Source organism: Ambystoma mexicanum, chromosome 1p, assembly GCF_040938575.1.
Source record: "Ambystoma mexicanum isolate Mex_15411 chromosome 1p, UKY_AmexF1_1, whole genome shotgun sequence".
In the NCBI taxonomy this organism is placed as follows: domain Eukaryota; kingdom Metazoa; phylum Chordata; class Amphibia; order Caudata; family Ambystomatidae; genus Ambystoma; species Ambystoma mexicanum.
The window spans coordinates 124,524,583-124,545,886 of record NC_090921.1 but is presented as its reverse complement, the minus strand read 5'-3'; the positions used below and the strand labels follow the sequence as shown (position 1 = coordinate 124,545,886).

Here is a 21,304-nt window from a genome sequence, read left to right as displayed (position 1 = left end):
TGGCAGATCTCTAAAGAAGGTAGACCATCATTCCCGCGTAAAACCAGAGGCCCGCGAGGGAGAACGCTCAAATCTAACTCAGCAAGTTAACTTTCAGTATCGCCAAGACGAGCAAGAGAGAAAAAGTAAAAACTTAAGAGGATACACGCCAACGAGCAAGGACATGAAATATAAACATGACAAACGCGGAAGAAATGAAAAGATCATCACAACTTCATCAAGTGCCTACGGAGAACAGAGTCCACAGCATAGAGACAGGTCCAAATGGCCCAATCCAAAGCCTAGGAAATGGGACCAAGCGAAATGGCAGATTAAAATAACGCAAGTAGAAGAAAATGAGGACAAGGTAACACTAAATAGAAATTCGGTATTAAAGTTGTTCAAATACATCCGAAACCTAAAATACATCAAATCAGAAGACTTATTAGTGGTAGAACCAAGTCATAGAAACACCAAGGCCAGAACTTACTTGCATATAGCGTCAACGAAGTTAAAAAACACCCTCCTTGAAAACAAAAGAGAACTAGAAAACATGGGATACGACCTAAGGGTGTACCAAGTGACGCAGACAAAGCAACAACACGACAGCAATGAAAGGAAGAGGAAAGAATCTCCAGATAAAAACTCAAAAAAACACAGTAACTCCAACTTACAAACAAAGAAAAGTCACACAAGTTCTGGAGTTAGGGAAAAGATGGAAGCAACGAAAAAGCGAGAAGGTCAAAAATCATTAAAGCTAAAGGAAAACATCCAGCATGGAAGAAACCAGAAAGAAGACAAGAGGCATAGCTACAGTGACATGGAAACATCCTCGCGGAAACAGGAACGAAAACAAGAAGATCCAAGAAATAGCCACAGAGCCAGTGAAACAGCGACTCGCAGGAAACAAAACCAAGAGCTACAACAAAATAAAATTGAGAGCGAACCTTCACTAAAATGTGCCCCTATGAAAGGAATATGGTCCTGGCTGCCAAAAGCACTAACCGAAAAGAAGCAAAAATAGCAGTTTCCCGGAGTCGAGCACATTCAACAAGGGCAATGCAAGGGAGGAGAACAGAAGCAGTCAATAAAAATGTGCTCGTGGAACACGAGAGGACATCTTCACCTCCTATCGGCCAGCGACATTACGTTAGGAGCATATGATTTAATATGCCTCCAAGAAACCTGGCTGTGTGAACCACCCTCTATGCGAGGATTTGATTTAATCTTGGCACCCGCAAACAAGGGCCGTTTGGGAAGACCATCTTCAGGGCTCTTGATCGCCTGCAAAAACGGAAGTGGGATCACACTAGATAAGACATTGATCAGTAATCTGGAAATACTGATGGTGAAAGCCTCATGGACCCGCAAGACAAACAACAAAGAGGGCTATGGAAAAACACCATTAATAATAGCAAATGTCTACTGGAATCCAGCATCTACAGAAACAACTACCTTCCTAGAGAAAGTGGAAGAAGCACTGGATATCGCCATGGCGGAACACTTAGTAAACCACTTCATGATCTGCGGAGATCTAAACGCAACATGCAATACAGATCCAGAGAAAGGAACCAGTCAAGTAAACAAACAGCGGGGAGAACAGCGCGGAACACTATGGACTTGTCTGATGAAATCAAGAAATCTGCATAATTTGCATGAAGCCTTCCCAGATCCAAAGCATCTGCCAACATGGGAAAGAAATAATTCAAAGGCAACAATAGATTACATGTTCGTCACAGAACCGATCTTGGCTATAACAAAAGATTTTGGAATAATCAGAACAAGGGCCAGTGATCACAATTTGCTCTCAACTTCCTGGGAGGCATCTAGCCCCCCGAATGACTACATGAAAGCCGACATCACAATAAACGGACAAGGCAACCGATTAAAACTATCAAAGGAACACATTGTGGAATTAGAAAATCGATTTAATTCCATGACGGAAATAGTGGAGGAGAACAAAACCAACTACATCCCACTTCTAACAAAGTACAAAAAAACTACATTTGTAAAAAAGTTTGGTGGAAACCCACCAAAACATGTATTCGATAAACCTTTGGTTGAGAAACGCCGCATCCTTCGCAAAATCCAACGAAGAGCAAAAATTAAAGACACACCGGCAGCATACGAAGAAGCAGCGGCGGCAGCAAAGCACTACAAAGCCTGGGTCAGAGAACACAAGTCAAAACTCTACCAACAAGATTCGGAAAATATCTTGAAAATGATTAGTGGGAGAAACACAAGAGAATTTTGGAGCACCTTGAGAGCCACGACGGACGTACAAGAAAAATCATTAATAAGTGAGGTGGGTGAAACAACATGGTTAAAACACTTTGAAACAATGTACTTGGCTCCAACGAAACCCTCTAGTGAACCTGCTGGATATAAGCAAGGCCCATGGCTAAAAGTAGACGACTCCGAGGAGATCCGTCTAAAGATATCAAGTCTAAAGAACTCAAGAGCCCCGGGGCCCGACGGGGTCACAAACGTGGATTTAAAAACAAACCCCGAAGAGTGGGCAAGTCTTCTGAGCAAAATCTTCAGAAAATGTGCGGATTTGAGAACTATACCGTCGTCCTGGAAATCAGCAATAGTGGTACCTATTTTCAAAAAAGGTGACAAAAAAAATCCAACAAACTATAGACCAATTGCGCTTCTCGATGTCATAGGGAAAGTGTTTGGAGCAATGTTACTAGACCACTTCAAGCGATGGGCAGCAAAAGCTCCTTGTGAAGACCCATTTCAAACGGGATTTAAGAAAAACATGGGCACGACGGCCAATATCCTACTCCTTTCTGTCCTGAAAAATAAAGTCCTGGAAGGGGGCCCAAGCATCTTTGTGGCATTCATCGACCTGACCCAGGCCTTTGATCGTATTGACAGGGCTAGGCTCTGGTCTAAATTGGAGGCATGGGACTGTCCTGCAACCTTGCTGAACCCAATTAAGGCACTATACACAGACACCAACATGCGGATTCGTTTGGACCAAAACGGCTTACTATCAAACCAGATACCAACAGCTAGAGGTGTGAAACAGGGGTGCCCATTGGCCCCGTCCTTATTCTTAGCATTTATTGGCGACATAAATAGCTCGGACACAACTATACGATCTTTCCCACCGAAAATTTGCAAAACACCAATAACGAGGCTCTTGTACGCGGACGACCTAGTACTTTTGGACTACACTCCTGTGGGACTACAGCGACAAATGACAAGTCTCCAGAAGTATATGCAAGAAAACCGACTAGAAATCAACATCAAAAAAACCAAATTGCTGAGATTCGGGAAGGCGACTAGAAAAAGCAAAGGACCGAGCTTAAATCTGGAGGGCGAACCGATTGAAACTGTCTTGGTCTTTAAATACCTAGGAGTCATATTAGACAGTACAAAACAAGACAAAGCCATGCAAGCAGCACTAACAACGAAAGTAAACCTAATGGCAGCCCAAGCCAGGGCAATAGATAGAAAGTTTGGCAGATACTCGCTGATACCAGTGCGAGAATTCTATAAGAAAAAAGTTATGCCAACTCTATCATATGGAGGCGATGCCATGATAAACCTGCCTTTAGACATCTGGACAAAAATGGAGTCAAAGTTTTGGAGAAAAGTCCTCATGCTGCCCAACTCAACATCAGGTGCCTCGATTCGTAAAGAGCTCAGCTTGCCGTCCCTCAAAAGCTCTGTTGAACAGGCAAAATTGATGCTCTATAGGAAATGCCGGATGGCGGAGCCTCCATCAATTTACAATTTAATAAACCAGGAACTTGAACGAACCACGACTGGAAGTCTAACGAAATGGAAAAACGATAACATCCAAGTGTTGGAACAAATTCAGGAGAACGAAGAAACATTAACCACTAACCCGAAACTTGTCCTCAAAAAACTAAGAGAATACGATTGGATACGAACTCTGGAAACTGCAGAAAAAAACAAGTTAACTGCACATCTGCCACCAAACGTAAAAAGACTGAATGAACTACAAGAATTCATTAAAAAATTCCCTTGTAGGAAGGGGAGAGACATGTTACTACGTGCTCGCCTCAATCTATTGCCAACAAACGAGATCTTGGCGATAAGAGGCAAAACTGAATCCAACTTCTGTCGTTTTTGCAACATACAAGAAATAGAGTCAATACGCCATCTACTGCTAAAATGTGCTGCTAACCAACAAGTAAGAAGCCGTTACCTGAGACATATCTTTTCGGACTTTACTATAGCTGACGAAGACACTTGTTGGGCTCGCTTAATGGGAGGAGACAAGACAAAATGGCAGATAGCCACGTACAAAATTCTAGAATCACTAAACCTGCCACGGGCATAGTCCGCGAGGGCGGCACTTTTTAAGCAACATTTCAAGCAACATTTTAAGCAACATTTTAGCGACAGCACCAGCTTTATGCGAATTCTACCTTTTTGTAAAAATCTGTTGATTAAACACAAAAAAAAAAAAAAAAAAAAAAAAAATATTGGACTTACCTTGGAGGAATTGAGGGACTACCCCAATGTATTTAAGAAATTGATTTCTGAAATTGAAAAATAAGACCAATGTATGGGATATTAATGCTACATAGTTTAATCACCTGCTTACTTACCTAGTTAAGTCTTGTCCTATGCAGTTAAAACGATTTATTATTTATCTAAGATTTAACATCCTACCTACCAGGGAATATATTGGGTGTTGAATAGGGACTGCTTTTGAGGAAAGATTGTGTCCACTGAGTAATCATTCCATTGAATCAGATCGGCACATTCTTACTTGTTGTCCCAAATTGCTCAATGTATATATGAAAGGATACGCTACCCAGGTTTCTAGAATGGAATTTATTGAATCTGATCTATTTTGAAATTCCATATATTGCGCTGAATCATTTGTAATAACAGCCTCTGCATTTTATATTTGGAAAGAGGCTTTACGAATATTGAAACAGATTTTGAACCCTGCATTTTACTGAGAGACTATCTCTATTTGAGTGGGTTTTATTGGATCCAAAACACTTGCTGCTATTTGAATTTTAAAGATTAGTGTTTTTTTTAATCATTATCTATTGTACTGTGTATTTCCAATATGAAATTTAGTAGTAGGGTTTTTCCTATATGTTTTTTATCTGCATATGTAGTGTATTGTAATTCTATTTATATATTCACTTTTTTTGTGCTTAAGGTTTTTATTAATTAACCAATGCACAAAATAAAAAGAATTTAAAAAAAGATTGTAGCTCTATGCATAATAAGACATATTTCAAGGTAATCAACACACTTAATGCCATTGGTCAGTTAGAGGTAGATTGAGAGAATACCGGGGTGCTCTGGAATTTTGTGCTTTCAGATGGATTTTGTATAATGATGCCTAACAATCTCTGTTTAGCAAATGGTGTTCCATGAAAGTTTGCGGCAAAGAGGTTGCTAACAGTCTTTGGGTTTTCAGTGCCGCACTTCTTTCTGGGCATCATGGAGTACCATCTTGGTTGTGCTGGTCTTACCAGAGTGTTGATCCTGCTCACCCTGTCATTTGCAATAACTACCACTGCCACTCCATGTGCCTTGGGTTATCTTAAAGGGGGTCGGCCTCAGTTTCAGCTTCTGTTTGGCCCTTGGAGCAGACTTCTCTGCCCCCTATAGGAGGTATGGATCTGGGTCAGCTGGTTTCTTGTTCAGGCTTTTAACTGCCACCAAAACGTTCACCAGCAATGGATGATGGGCTTATGCATGCTTAAGACTCTGGAGGGAGCCCATTTTTTGCCTCTACTTTTCTCTTTATTTGCTATCTCAGTCTCTCCTGCCACCATCCTTTTCCCTCCTCTTTCTCATCTGCCTTTGCTGGCTTCCTCGTGGCTCATTTTGTTGCCTCTCCTTCCTTTCTTTCACCTCCAACCCGACCTTAAAATTGTTCTCCTTTGCCCGCTCAACATATTCACTTGCCATCTTCCTCTACCTCCACTGGATCTTCCTCCACTCTCTTCCATTTTCTCACCACTTCTGCTTACCTTTTTCCCAACTATGTTCCTCTTTTAGTCTCCTCTGCCAGTCTCTCCTCAAGTCCCACACCCTCTGTCAGGTGCGGTTCCCTTTCATCCATGAATGTACCAGGGTCTATGTTAAAGAAATGAATAATTGTGTGCAGTGGGGTTTGTGATAGGGGTAACTTGTTTGATTAGCTAAACTTCGTATGAACAACAGGACAGACACCTCAGTCTCCCTGCTGCCGTCGTTGCTGCCTTGCATTTAGATAATCCAGGAAAACCCACTGTGATCCATGCCTGGTAGTTGGTCCCGTTGTCGCTGTTGTAATCAGTTTTATCATTGCCAAAGGTGTTTGGTACTACCATGTAAGGAAATACAGATGTGGCTAGGGACTGACTGGGGTACCTAGTGGATCCAATGTGTACTTACTCCATGCCCTACATGATGGACTGGGTGGTGGTCTCCAGCTCTCACAATCACCCCACGTCCATCCTGTAGCCTCATACATGGGACTTTGTCACACTACTGACTCTGTAGCGGACATCCTGTTATGAAAGCATGGTGCACTCTTCCCTTAACCTCTCAGGACCTGTCAATTTACAAGATCTCAGGAAGTCCTGCCAGTAGGAAGCCTTGTTGACTCGTCCCTGCACAAACCCAACATGAAAAGTTGAGAGCACTGTCCACTGATCACACAATGGCCAGCGACGAAGCCCTACTATTGTGACTGCTAATGACAGAGAAAGTAACCTACAATCCAAAAGAAGGAGTACGATTCCTACAAACTGCTTTCAATCGACACCATCTGAGCCTTTCACAATTGGAGCTGTGCCTGTTATTTGACTCTTTACTGACTCCAATGATATAGGAGGTTATTACACGTTTGACTGCAACCTGCCGGTAATTGTAGCAGGATAAAGGCAAACGGTATTAACTGTACCTGGCGATCTGATATCCCAGCATTACCTGGATATTGCAGGTGACGGGAAGGGCGGGAAATTCCCATTTCCATGGAGCAGATTGCTGGTATTACCGGCAACAGTAATACTGGTGGTTGGTAATACTGGCTATTTTTTCGCAGTTGGGGGCCTGATTTACCTCTAGCTCTTGGCAAGAGATACATCAGGTACCCCCAATGGCAAAATTGTACTCTGCCGGTCCAGAACGGCAGAATTGTAATGACCCCCATAGTCTTGTTTGAGGATATTTTCAGCTGGATCCTAACCACTGCAAGACGACTGCCGTTGACCCGACGATCATCTGCATTCAGAAACTAGTGAATATATCGACAACAAGGGATCCACAACGAAGCTTTTTCTTCCTTAATCAATGCTCACTCACGACAACATGTTGGCCTCTTCCTTTAGAGGGAATTGAGTTCACAGTATGTGTATTAGAAATGCCCAGTTTAATCTAAATAGGGAGCCCTAAATAAGGTCAATGATATGGTAAAAATGGGCAGAGTTGTTTGGTGTTCCTCAGTGAAAAAGTGCATGACCGTTCTCTCTTCCTATTTCTTCATTCTGGGAATAAACCTCAGTTAAGGGTGGCAGGTGAAATGTTTGTGAATTGTATCAAGTTGTGCAATCTGTCCTCTCTACTGCATAAACAGAAGGCAGAGGGAGCAATTAATGTATATTAACTGTTATAACTTGAAGCATGTTGGGACCTGGTAACCCTCTAACCCTGCTTACCTAAGACAGCGTTGTCCAGGCTGATGTAGGCTGCAGCCTTCAGGTGAAGCATGCTTAGGTATCCCTGAAAAGAAAAACACAGGCATTGCAGTCTTTACAGGAAAAAGGTTGCATAGCAGTGTGCTCTTTGGGGAAAGGTTACATTTTATGAGGCGCCTTAGTACAAGGAGCAGGGGAGAGTGGACATTGATTGAGTTGGGAATCTTGGTAGAACTAAGAGAAAGAGGAGTGAAGCATGGCAAGGAAGGAAGAGAGGTCAGAAGCGAGGTTATGTAAAAAGGAGTGAAAGAGAAGGGGTTGAAGTGGGATACTAGGGAAGACTGTAATAAGATGGCTGGCCAACTTCTGATTGTAGAGAGACATATACCCCCAGCTGTAATATGGGGATGCGACAGTGAATGATACTTTAAAACATAATGTGGACCCTTCTTCTAGCCATTATTGGGGTCAAATTCTGAACAGGCAGGTCTTAAAGCCACCAGTCATTCTAGTGGTCAAAATTCCTGGAATCCGAATGGACAACGAACTAACACTGCAACCACAAGTCAATCCAGTGATTAAGAAATGCTTCTTCCACCTACACACAATCAAGAAGATGCTTCCCTTCTTCACCGTCACACACAGAACTCTCTGTGTCATCTCTCTCGTCATGTCAAGAATAGACTACGCCAACAGCATCTACCTCGGAATGTCAGAATACCTCATGGAGAAGCTACAACAAATACAGAATGCAGTAGCAAGACTACTTATTAGACTTACTAGAAGAGAGCGCCTCACACCAGCGCTAAGAACGCTGTTTTGGCTTTGAGTCAAAAAACAAATCTTCAAAACTCTCTGCATAACCCACAGAGCGATTCATGGCCAAGGGGCAGAATGTACGCATGAGAAAATCTCTATCTTCACACAAACACGAACACTAAGATCCTACAGCGCCATTCGCCTTGAACTGAAACAATACTCAAAACAAAGATTTGGGGGAATCAACATTCTCCTGCATAACGGTGGAGCTCTGGAATTCACTCCGAAAGGAAATACGAACAACAGAAGATCACCTGAAATTCAAGAAACTGGTAAACACATGGCTCTTTAATGCACCACACTGAAGAAAATATCTGAGCAACAAAACCCTCCACTGCAACGCAAGAGAACCATACGAGATGGCAACACCCAGAGAAAATCCACCCCAAACCCAATATAAAGAATACAAAGCCCAACCCTGTGTAAAAACAACACAGACGACCCCCAACTAACCATACCAAAAATTCTTTAACACTCAGCACACCCACCACTCAACACAGAAGTAATATGACACAGACCTTCAACAGAAAACACCAGACCGCAGGCACTGTACCAACTCTCCACAACACCCAACACGCACATGAAACACCTGCATACAACCATCCACAAAAACATCACACAAAAGCCAATCTACCAACATCATGCAAGCACACACGGACCGGTTTTCCTGAACTTAAGCTACCAACAGCACATCAAAGACTCTTCTCAAGTCTACTAATCTACCATCGCAACTCACTTCCTTTTTAGATCAGCCAGAGCGCCTGGAGACCAGATCCGCCAGAGCGCCTGGAGACCATGAAAAATGGCACTGGTGCACGGTCCAAGTCTCAATAACATAACATAACATATGGGCACAGGAGGATGATTTGCTAAATTCAGAACCAGCTGATCTATCTAATCCCAACCATTCTATGATTGCTAATGGGTAAGCTTCCTCCTGCATAGGCAGAGTGAACAACCTACAGCCAGATCATTGGGACTAGCGAATAGGGTGTCTTCTGAAGATGCAGGACTATTCCTCCTCTAAACATTCCAGCGGGAATAAAGAGTAGGCTACCGTCTGAATATGCTTTGCATCCCCGCGACAGAGTTTCTCTACGAACAGGAGAGGGTGCTCTCTACCTAATGAACCCGCAGGAGGGCATAACCATGGGCACTCCAGAGAAAGGGATGGGTATTCCTGATGGAGGGCAAGGTGGCCTACTCTCTGAAGAGGCAGAACAACTTACCTCTAGATATTTGGTGAGGATGAGAGCCTCACCAAACCATCGAAACAGGTACAGACACATACCTATACCTATACCCATTCTGCGGGTATGTGGGTATGGAAAGGTGGGCCGACTCTTGAATAAATAGCATGTCCTACCTCCAGCCATTCTGTTGCTCCCACGCTGCCAAATTCCCCTGCGTCCCAGCTTACAAACAGCACGCTCCTCCTAAGATGAAAACCTGTGGAAAAAAGAGCGGTAATTCTTTACAGCATTCTGAGCAATCGGGGGTGATGGGGAGAGGAAATACTGAGTGAGTGTCATCATTGCATTTCATGTCAACCAGGCAATGGAATGCAGCTGCAAACGCGCATCGGTTGGCCTCTCAAAGATGATGTGAATACGGATCGATCACTGTGAACAAAGTTTCTCTGAAAAAGAAAATGTGTTACTATTCTGTATATGGACTAGGTTGGTCCGTAGAAGGATTAGAGCAGTGCACAATGGGAGATGAGAGGTTAAATGGCACTGAACAGAAGACCGTCTTGGAGTAATCACTTCCAGGTAAAGAATGTGACGTAAGAAGGTCATCGGAAGGTTACATAAAACTGATGTTCCGCCGACTAGACTTCAGAACATTATAATAATTCCTCACTGAAGAACGAGGCTCATTGCATGCACTCAATAAATGTAACTTAACTTTGAGACAAGGGAACCAATATGCCCGTAGTGAATGTGGGGAACGCTTCACTTGTGCTGCCAGCGATGCCTGTAGTGAATGTGGGGAAAGCTGTTCTTCTGCTGCCGGCAATGCCTGTAGTGAATGAGGGGAAAGCTTTACTTGTACTGCCGGCAATGCCTGTAGTGAATGTGAGGAACGCTTTACTTGTGCTGCCGGCGATGCCTTTAGTGAATTTGGGGAATAATTTATGTGTGCTGCCGGCGATGCCTGTAGTGAATGTGGAGAATGCTTTACTTGTGCTGCCGGTGATGCCTGTAGTGAATGTGGGGAAAGCTTTACTTGTGCTGCCGGTGATGCCCCTAGTGAATGTGGGGAAAGCTTTACTTGTGCTGCCGGCGATGCCTGTAGTGAATGTGGGGAACGCTTTACTTGTGCTGCCGGCAATGCCTGTAGTGAATGGGGGGAATGCTTTACTTGTGCTGTCGGCCATGCCTGTAGTGAATGTGGGGAAAGCTTTACTTGTGCTGCCGGCGATGCCCGTAGTGAATGTGGGGAATGCTTTACTTGTGCTGCCGGTGATGCCTGTAGTGAATGTGGGGAAAGCTTTACTTGTGCTGCCGGCGATGCCTGTAGTGAATGTGGGGAACGCTTTACTTGTGCTGCCGGCAATGCCTTTAGTGAATGAGGGGGAATGCTTTACTTGTGCTGCCGGTGATGCCTGTAGTGAATGTGGGGAAAGCTTTACTTGTGCTGCCGGTGATGCCTGTAGTGAATGTGGGGAAAGCTTTACTTGTGCTGCCGGTGATGCCTGTAGCGAATGTGGGGAAAGCTTTACTTGTGCTGCCGACAATGCCTGTAGTGAATGTGAGGAACGCTTTACTTGTGCTGCCGGCGATGCCTGTAGTGAATGTGGGGAATAATTTATGTGTGCTGCCGGCGATGCCTGTAGTGAATGTGGGGAAAGCTTTACTTGTGCTGCCGGCGATGCCCGTAGTGTATGTGGGGAATAATGTATGTGTGCTGCCGGCGATGCCTGTAGTGAATGTGGGGAATACTTTACTTGTGCTGCCGGTGATGCCTGTAGTGAATGTGGGGAATAATTTGTGTGCTGCCGGCGATGCCTGTAGTGAATGTGGGGAAAGCTTTACTTGTGCTGCCGGCGATGCCTGTAGTGATTGTGGGGAATAATTTATGTGTGATGCCGGCGATGCCTGTAGTGAATGGGGGGAATGCTTTACTTGTGCTGCCGGTGATGCCTGTAGTGAATGTGGGGAAAGCTTTACTTGTGCTGTCGGCGATGCCTGTAGTGAATGTGGGGAAAGCTTTAATTGTGCTGCCGGCGATGCCCGTAGTGAATGTGGGGAAAGCTTTACTTGTGCTGCCGGCGATGCCTGTAGTGAATGTGGGGAACGCTTTACTTGTGCTGCCGGCAATGCCTGTAGTGAATGGGGGGAATCCTTTACTTGTGCTGCCGGTGATGCCTGTAGTGAATGTGGGGAATACTTTACTTGTGCTGCCGGTGATGCCTGTAGTGAATGTGGGGAATAATTTATGTGTGCTGCCGGCGATGCCTGTGATGAATGTGGGGAAAGCTTTACTTGTGCTGCCGGCGATGCCCGTAGTGAATGTGGGGAACGCTATACTTGTGCTGCCGGCGATGATCATAGCGAATGTGGGCAAAGCTTTATTTGTGCTGTCGGCGATGCCTGTAGTGAATGTGGGGAAAGCTTTACTTGTGCTGCCGGCGATGCCTGTAGTGAATGTGGGGAAAGCTTTACTTGTGCTGCAGGCGATGCCTGTAGTGAATGTGGGGAAAGCTTTACTTGTGCTGCCGGTGATGCCTGTAGTGAATGTGGGGAAAGCTTTACTTGTGCTGCCGGTGATGCCTGTAGCGAATGTGGGGGAAGCTTTACTTGTGCTGCCAGCGATGCCTGTAGTGAATGTGGGGAACGCTATACTTGTGCTGTCGGCGATGCCTGTAGTGAATGTGGGCAAAGCTTTACTTGTGCTGCTGGCGATGCCCGTAGTGAATGTGGGGAAAGCTTTACTTGTGCTGCCAGCGGTGCCTGTAGTGAATGTGGGGAACGCTTTACTTGTGCTGCCGGCAATGCCTGTACTGAATGGGGGGAATGCTTTACTTGTGCTGCCGGTGATGCCTGTAGCGAATGTGGGGAAAGCTTTACTTGTGCTGCCAGCGATGCCTGTAGTGAATGTGGGGAAAGCTTTACTTGTGCTGCCGGCGATGCCTGTAGTGAATGTGGGGTGAATGTGGGGAAAGCTTTATTTGTGCTGCCGGCTTGGTTGGGATTCTATGAGGAATGTTGGGGTGCAAAGGGATACATAAAAGCAACAGAAAAAGGCAGGTTGTGTTATCACAGTGCTTAACCCCATTCACGCCAGTTTTGGGGCTCTGTGTCCATTTCTGACTTGAGACTACATCGTGAGCAGTCATTTGTCCAAGACAGTCTTCTGCTCAGTGCCATTTCACCTCTCATCTCCCATAGTGCACTGCTCTTATCCTTCTATGGACCAACCTAATCCATATTCAGAACAGTAACACATTTTCTTGTTAAGAGAAACTTCTAAAATCCGTATTCACATCATCTTTATGAGGCCAACAGATACGTGTTTGCAGCTGCATTCCATTGCCTGGTTGTTTGAGGTTCTGCCGGTCTAGTCTAGAGTTTTGTACCAAGTTTTGCAGACCTCACATGTAGCGTTTTGCCTAATTCTGAGGGCCACAACCGGCATAGTGCCAATCCACAGACATCTCCAGAAGTATAGAGACAGACAGGAGACTGAAGATGAAAGCGCTCCATGGTTTCAACCACAGTCTTACGAGGAGAGTGTCAAGATTTTAAACGAGCTGAAGCGGGAAACCCAAAGAACAGAGGCACTGCACGTGCCCATCTGAGATTTAAAGCACGTAGATATGGAGATGATGAAAACATTCACATTGCTAAGTAAGCCAATCATTTTCAGTGAAAGAGCACTCAGATAATAAGAATTCACGATGCATGGAGTGAGGCGTAGGAATAATATCCAAGCAATAATGCGGTCAGGATGGGCCATCCGGGGGGTGGGTGGGGGTAATGGCCTGCTGCTCAAGGTAACAGGGCCGAGGGTATTCCAATTAACACTCTGAGAAAATGGACGGGCGATAATAGGAAATATTAGCCCTAGTGGGCAGCCCAAACCAGTTTTCCTGCTGATAAAACACAGTCAAGATGGTTGCTAGCCTAGGGAAATGGCAAAGAGAACTTTGGAGGAGTCCTCTTTCCATTTATGTAACTAGCCCGAAGCAGTCCTATGAGGCCAAGGAAGACGGTGGAGGAACTCGTGGGTGAGGATTGGGAGCAGAGGTAGGTAAGGGATGCAGATTTGTTTTGGTAGCTGGGAGGCATGACAATATTAGCAACCTAATTGGCTGACCATAGAAAATAAATCAAAATTTTAAATGTAGCTGGGGATTGAACATCTTCTCAACAGAAGACGAACTCGTTGACAAAGGCCTGAGACAGAGGTCAGACCACAATGAAAATAAGTGAGCTATCATAAAGCCAGATATTGTATGGAGTCTATGTGTGAATAGTAAGGGGAACATTGCAATGTTGGGTCATGCAGAGTGTGCTTCTTTCCCACTGCATTCTATGTTTCTGTATGAGCTGCGCAATGTCACCTGAGCCCACTGCTGGGATCTTACCATTTTTAACCATCAAGGAAAAGGTACGCGCTAGCTCAATCAGAATGGCAGTGCCGACCGCAGACTTGGCCGCACCTGGGCCCCAGGAGTCCCGCTGTGCTCCAATCACAATGTAGTGGTCTAGAAGAAAAAGGGGAGACACATTAATATACACTAGTTGTACCTGGTTCATGATACGCCAATCTCTCTCTCTCTCTTTTTTTCAGGTGGCAGTTTTCTAGAACTACCCCAGGCATTACTGATGGTAGCGCAACCAGAGAAAAAACTCCTAAAGTAGTAAACACATCGATATAAATATATATGGGGCTGGGTTAAGTGGTTAAAAGAAGTGGGAAGGGGGTGGGGGTAGGGTTATTAATATGGGGGATTGGGGAGTACCCCCAAAACAAATTCTGTCTGTTTAAAAAAAAATATTTTCATCCAAACAAAATTGTGGGTATGCAAAAGAGCTCAAATGCAAACCTTGGACTTTCCTACCTTCACATTTCAGGAGAAAGGTTTTTTTGAACCCACCATAGTTTTCTTGGTGTTGTGAAAACATAGCCAAATGCTCCAGCCACAAGGCTGTCTGGTCTACACTGCACTGATGATCCCTAATAAGGCTGAAACCAGGCATGTAGTTGTCTTGGCAGCCTTGCAAATGCCTGTCTTGGGTTGATTAAGCTATGTATAAAGCAGCACTGCCCCCGTAGACAAAAACAATTTCCTGGAAAAAAAGTTTTGCATGCGAGCTAATTTGCATACCCACAATTCCTTGCTGTTGTGGCTCAGAACTGATGGTGAACTTCCAGCAATGGCTAATAGGTGGCGTGGAATGTGTGACTAGGCTCAAATGGACTTTCCTACATTCACATTTCAGCTTGGTGCGCTCCCGTAGATGTGCCCCTTAATGCCGTTTTGTATGTCATTGTGAATCCCTTCTCATATAATATGTATGTGCTCATTAGCATGACTCATTAGTTGGTCATGTTCTCACATCCGCTTAATTTCAAGGTTTCTTTTGCATTAAATCTGTGCAACTTAACTAAGGTTTGTTTTCAGTGAAACATCTCTTGTTAAGGGACAGTTAAGGTGAATACGTTCAGTACAACAAACCCCTTGAAATTCAGTGAAAACTCTTTAGTTGAAGTGACGTAAAGGTGCTGATTTAACGCTACAAACCCCCTGAAATTTGGCAGGTGCTGAAAGCTACACTCCCTTAACTATGATGCTGGTATTGCGCAGCCCGTAGGCACCCTGATCACATGACAACACTGATATCACATCTGAAATCAAAGTGAAATCAAAGGAACAGCAGATCGCACGTGCAAGAAAGATGATTGCAATGTTTAAACAATGTGTTTCTCAATATAAGGTGGATTCAGACATGTCAGACGCCATCACTTATGACATCATATCAGAAATGAATCAGGAGACCACGTGCAACTTTCTCAATGACTTTAATGGTAAGTACCAGCTACAGGCAAATATGTTTTACTGTATTTCAACATATAGCACAGACACCCTATACCTTGTATTTTATGAAGGTGTGAAACCATTTGTCAAACAATGTGCGAGGAGTTTTTATGGTACTTGGGAGCCTCGCTGTCCGATTCTGAAGCAGTCCAGCTTGTGAAGTCTTTCTTCCACCTTTAGTACTTTGCAGATCGGAAGAACCCGCTCTTCTACATATACCTCAGTTGGAGCTAAGCGAGCAGAGTGTGAGGAGTGTTTATGGTGTTTAGGGTGAGGCGGGTGAGGTTTCCTTGAACAGGCGAGTTTGCTTCTTAGGACCGGCTGAGCCTTGGTTGTCATTCTTACCCGCCCCCATTTCCTCCCCCCATGCACCTCCCTTTCTCCCATTAAAGGCTAGGTGATTTGTGGAGTGTAGGTGCAAACATACTCCTTGAACTACAGGCTAACATTTTTAAAACCTCTGGCACCATGCGGAGCACTGCGCGGTAAGTGACAAGGCAAGTTGCTATCTGTGGATTGCTGGGGTTTTGCATGGTTTGCATGGCCGCATGTCTCTTTTGCCCTTTAACAACCTATTGAGATGCCTGCAATACCGTGGAAATACCCATTCCAAAATAAAGACCGCTCAGCCTGCTCACAGGCTCTGGTTGCCTGCTGAACATTGAAAAAGAAGGGTCGGAAAACCCCACTAATCTATCTACAGCTGCTGCTACAGGAATCATGAACACCATATGCGATGCAAATGAAATTGAAATCTGTTAGATGGGAAACTACTGCCTTCCTCAAAATGAAAATGAGTGGCAACACTAGAGGTATAACTAGAGTTGAGCCTGCTACATCAAATATGGCGATCTCCGCTATTAACAAAGATACTATTGAGCTAGATCAATAATTCATTATTATGCTTATGCCTAAGCCTACAAAAACAATCTAACTGATAAAAATTCTGAGGTACTGGCCCACTGCTGCATTCTAAATCCTGATCAAAACTCTATTCCACTTACAAATCGATCTAACTCACCTGAACATACTCAAATAGCAGCAAATGCTTTTTCCTCATCACCTAAACATAACTCCAATGTATCCTGCTCAGACTCCATCTATATTGACCCTCGATCTGAACCCGAATTCTCAACAATTTTAAAGACACTTTTCTCGCTGTGTAACATCCTGCTCAAAGAACAAGTCATCAAACTAGGATTAGCGAAATTGGCTGACGTGGCACTGTCTACGTACAAGCTGACCTATATGGGAAAAGAGACTAATGAGCCATCTCAAAAAGAAGTACTTGATACATCAATGATAATTATCGCAGTCACTACTGCTTCGCAAGAGAAACAAATGCTAGGAGCGCATCCTTAGCAGTATAACAAGTCTGAAAGTAAATATCTTATATGGTGACAAATATGTAGGTATTATTAATGCTGATATCAATGAGGTCGAATGATGCGTGAGCTCTGTCGGAAAGCACTTGACCTTTCGAGCATGGAACACAAGAGGCTTTAAATCATTCATGGATAACCGGATAGGTCACATTTTATAATGATGGGTGGTTATATGATTTTCCAATATTCTGCTCGAAGAAATGTGATTGGCAGACCCTCAGGATGGTCAATTACAGGAGTTGCCTCTTGTTTAAAGGAAACTGAATTCTTAAGCCATTTTAAATGTCAATATGTTTTAGCAATCTGTGTTGAAAAGGCAATAAGTGGAACCACTGAGTATATACTATTTATTAATGTATATAACCCACCTGGGGATGTTAAAACTGATACCATTATTATGCATGTTGAACAACTGATCGAGGTCTGGGTGAAGAATTACACTAATAGCCAAGATTACCTTATTGGCAACCTACATTTTCACAGACCGATATCAGTAGGTAAGAAAAATTAAATGTATAATGACTATTATATAGCGAAAAAATGAACATGATACATGGTCCATTTGTTGTGATGAAGATTAATTTATAGAAGATAATGCAAATTGGTTAGGGTTCATTCATTCGCACCAACTGGTGCAGTTGATTACAATTGGTGCTGATGACCTAAACTATACCTGGACAAATGGTTCACAATATTAATGGGTTGATTTAATTTTAACAAACGTATTGGGGTTTAACAATTTGCTCTGATCTCCAATAATCTAAGAAATCTTGTGGTTGTCGAAGTTGTTTTAGACAATACTCTGCCAAATAGGTTGGAACAATTAGAAGGTGAGTATTCTATTAATAATGCGGGTAATAGAATAAAATGGACTAATAATAACTTAATGAAATGTAATGATTCCATTATGAATCTTTTACTCAACAATGATTTGCCAAATTTCACTGATCTAAAACAGTACGGTATTATTGTCCAATCAAATTATGATTACTTTATCTCATTAGAAAGTTAAAAAAAGGAAATTTAAGGGTAACACTCAAAATAAGATGTATGATCTGGTAGTTATACAAAAAAGAAAAGAACTGTAATATGATATCAGATGGACCAAAAGTCACTTTAAAGAGCTATGACAAGATGTCATTAAGAAACTGAAAGTTAAGTTTAAAAATTGGATGAGAATTCATAAAGGTTCCATGATGTCAATTCATTGGCAAACTATGTATAAGGCCCTGCAGGCCACTGACTCTCGTAAATGCTGGCATATTTATAATAAATATAACACACCTTTGCTTGGCAAACGCAAGATTAATCCAGTATCTAATGATAAATGGGAGAGTTATATTTTGAATCTGTACTACAGAGATAATACACCTGACATTGTTAATGATTATCAGGACATTTGTGAAAAAAGTTTCTACATTTACAGAGAATGATATTGAAACTGTCATTCTGAATATCTAGAGCCCCAGGACCAGGTAGACTCCCTACTGCCCTATTTAACAAAGAACCTAGAATGTAGGCCTGTAAATCGTAAAAACAGGTAACTTATCTGAAAGTTGGTGCCATTCGATCATGATCCCAATTTATAAAAAGGGCCTGCGAGATTGTCCTGCAAACTATCGCTTATTAGCAATGATCGGCTCGAGTGCAAAGATTTTCTCACTATTACTATTGAGATATGTTAATTTATGGATAAAGAAAGAATTTATTTAAAAAGAAATCAACAAATGGGTTTTAGGAAAGGCTTTAGTACTATAACTAGTCTCTGGATGCTGATGTACTTTATTCGGGCAACTCTGAGTAGTAAGACAAAATCACTTTTTATCTGTTTTATTGATTTTACTAAAGCGTTTGACACAGTTAATCGCCATAAACTATTGAAAAAAATTGAAGACTGGGCACTGCATCCCCAAATTGGATATTTTATAGAAGCTTTTTATTCTAATACCATGGTAGAAATAAGAACTAACCAAGATGGTCCCTTTAGTAACTCTATTTGTGTTAACTATGGGTTGAAACAAGGATGCACATCAGCTCCAGTTCTTTTTAATATTTATATTGCTGATTTAGAAAATGTTTCTAAGAAATGTGCAAAACATCCTCCTCGTGTGAAGCAACAACCCATATCTTGGCTATCATATGTAGACTATTGTTGTTCTCGATCAAACTGAGATAGGTTTACAACATGGCCTCACAGCTTTCTATCAGTTCTCTAACACTAATGGTTTAATTATCAATTTAAATAACAAAAAATGGGAAAAACTTAAAGTAGAGTACTCCGCGGCTTTCCCCAGCAGATGGCACTTCGATTCGTGATAGTTGCTACCGATTAAGGTGCCGGTAACAGAAAGATCTGCAGCCGTTGGTACGACATGCAGGAGGTACCCGCGCGGCAGGGCGTTTTTTACAGATCAAGTGCTTTGGTATTTGCATCGGGTGTAGGTGTGCCACTAATTGAAGCTAGGTGCCGTTGGAGCGGCTTGAGGAAATTACCCGTGCTGATGACCGGAAATTGTCAGAGCGGCTGACAGGAGAGTGTTGTGACTCTAGTTTCATATGAATAATCCTTAATACCAATAATGACTACTAGACACCAAGTAGGTCTTACTTCTTTTAACGTCTCATCTTAACTGCCTTCCAGCTCTCACCAGCCCCACATTCCCATTCCATTCTCCAGGCTTCCCTTGCCCACATTCCACACACTATTGAGCCACAACAGAGAGTAGCGCGTTTACATGTAAAGCGGTGTAGTTTGAACAACAAAAAACCCTGCAAGTGATTTAAAATACATTAGGAGCGAGCTATTAGGAAAGTGCAGTGATGGGTGGGCCAGCCCACGAGCATGATTTTAAACATTCCAGGGGTTTGCCGAGATGCTTATGTGCTCTGGCACTTTCCAGTGATATGTGTTGGCCTGGGCAACGAGCTATGGCCGCTGCACCCAGCAGAGAAGTGCTGTGTGTGTGTGTATGTTGTGAAAGCACCATATTTCCCAAATAAGACATTTGGTTTGCGTTATTTCCGGTGTGTTTGCTATGCGAGAACGCTGTTTTCCAAAAGGGCTACGCTGCACAGCATGAGAATTAGTTATGGGGTGTACGGGAGTCGAGCGCACGGAGAGTGCTGTGGCGCAGAGGAGCATTGCACAGTGTGTTGGGATGCCTGTTACTGGGTCGGTAAGATTCGATGCTTCACACTTCCTCAGCTGCCGACCAGGGCTTTTAAAATTTATTTATTTATTTTAATTTTTATAACGCACCACACCCATAGGTCTCGGGGCGCACAATGTCTCAGGGTCAACGTTCTTCGCCGCAGCTTTTTTTTTTTCCCTGTTTTGATTTTAAGGTGCTTCTTACAATGAGCGCATAGGGTTGCTGTGCCGGCTGCATACGTGCGTGCACGCGTCATTTTTTATCAATAAAAGGTATCAATACCTAGAAAATGAACAAGGAAGGGATGAATCCGTCTTGCAGCAGCTGAGAACCTCCTAGGCATTGATACATTTTATTGACTCACCTACTTGATCACATGACTGATTTAAGATATTGTTTCTTCGCCACATTGGGGCATTCATAGAGCACCTAATAGGTACTATCTAGGAATTGGCACATGTGCAATATATGCCGTAAGGGCTTTATCCCTATCAGTTATTGTCTTGAGGACGAACGATTGGTCGAAACACGTGTCGGCTGTGATCACAATAAATCTCCATTCATACATCCTGATGGCTGTTTTTTGAACACTCAAAGATATTGCGGTGATACAACTAATTCTAAGACTTGAATATTAGAACATAGTGTCCTTGGCGCAGTATTACTACACACCCTATACTTTTAGATGTTAAGAATGTTGTCATCTTAGAATGGGTTTGAGCCCCCAACGTTGTAGGTACAAGCCTCAACATTAACCGCTTGCACCACAGACACAGGCTGAGAGGAAAGTGCATAGCAAGATATGTGATGTCCAACAGAGCAAAGGCACCTTTGTTATTCTTATTTAGTGTGTTTTATAGTTGAGATGCTCAACATTTTGACACCAAATACCAATAACAGTCAAGTTCATTGTACAAATATAACATTAAAAAACCTAATTCAATCAGTATCGTGCGTGATATTTACGTGCTTTTATCAACACTCAAAGCCTATGCCTATACTGTGGGGATGGGGGTATGGCGGGGATGCCCGGTTAGGGGGTGGGGAGTCCTTTTTTGCTGCTGGCTGGCCCTGTTTTTTCTCTTGAAAATCTGGTCACCATAAGTAATAAGGACACGACTGCGTGATCTTCTTGTCAACCCGGGGGTCATACTGGCCTTCAGGGAAATGAGCTAGTTTAATGAGTTACTGTACTGTACACAGCTGTATGTTTTGACAATTTTACTCTCCCAGTCACCTGGCTCTCACTCACTGGTTTACCGGGACACACATACAGCCTCTGACATG

At 43.2% G+C, this 21,304-nt stretch overlaps 1 protein-coding gene across 2 annotated transcripts in view; it reads right to left on the bottom strand.

The window, feature by feature from the left end:
- TFR2 (transferrin receptor 2) overlaps positions 1–21,304 on the bottom strand; it is a 281,463-nt gene that overhangs the window by 24,088 nt on the left and 236,071 nt on the right. For both annotated transcript variants that reach the window (XM_069644858.1, XM_069644850.1), the window contains 3 exons: positions 14,026–14,145; positions 9,799–9,881; positions 7,635–7,698 (listed from right to left, as the gene is read on the bottom strand). In XM_069644858.1, coding sequence (XP_069500959.1) covers positions 7,635–7,698; positions 9,799–9,881; positions 14,026–14,145 — 267 coding nt within the window. The remainder of the gene's footprint in view (positions 1–7,634; positions 7,699–9,798; positions 9,882–14,025; positions 14,146–21,304) is intronic.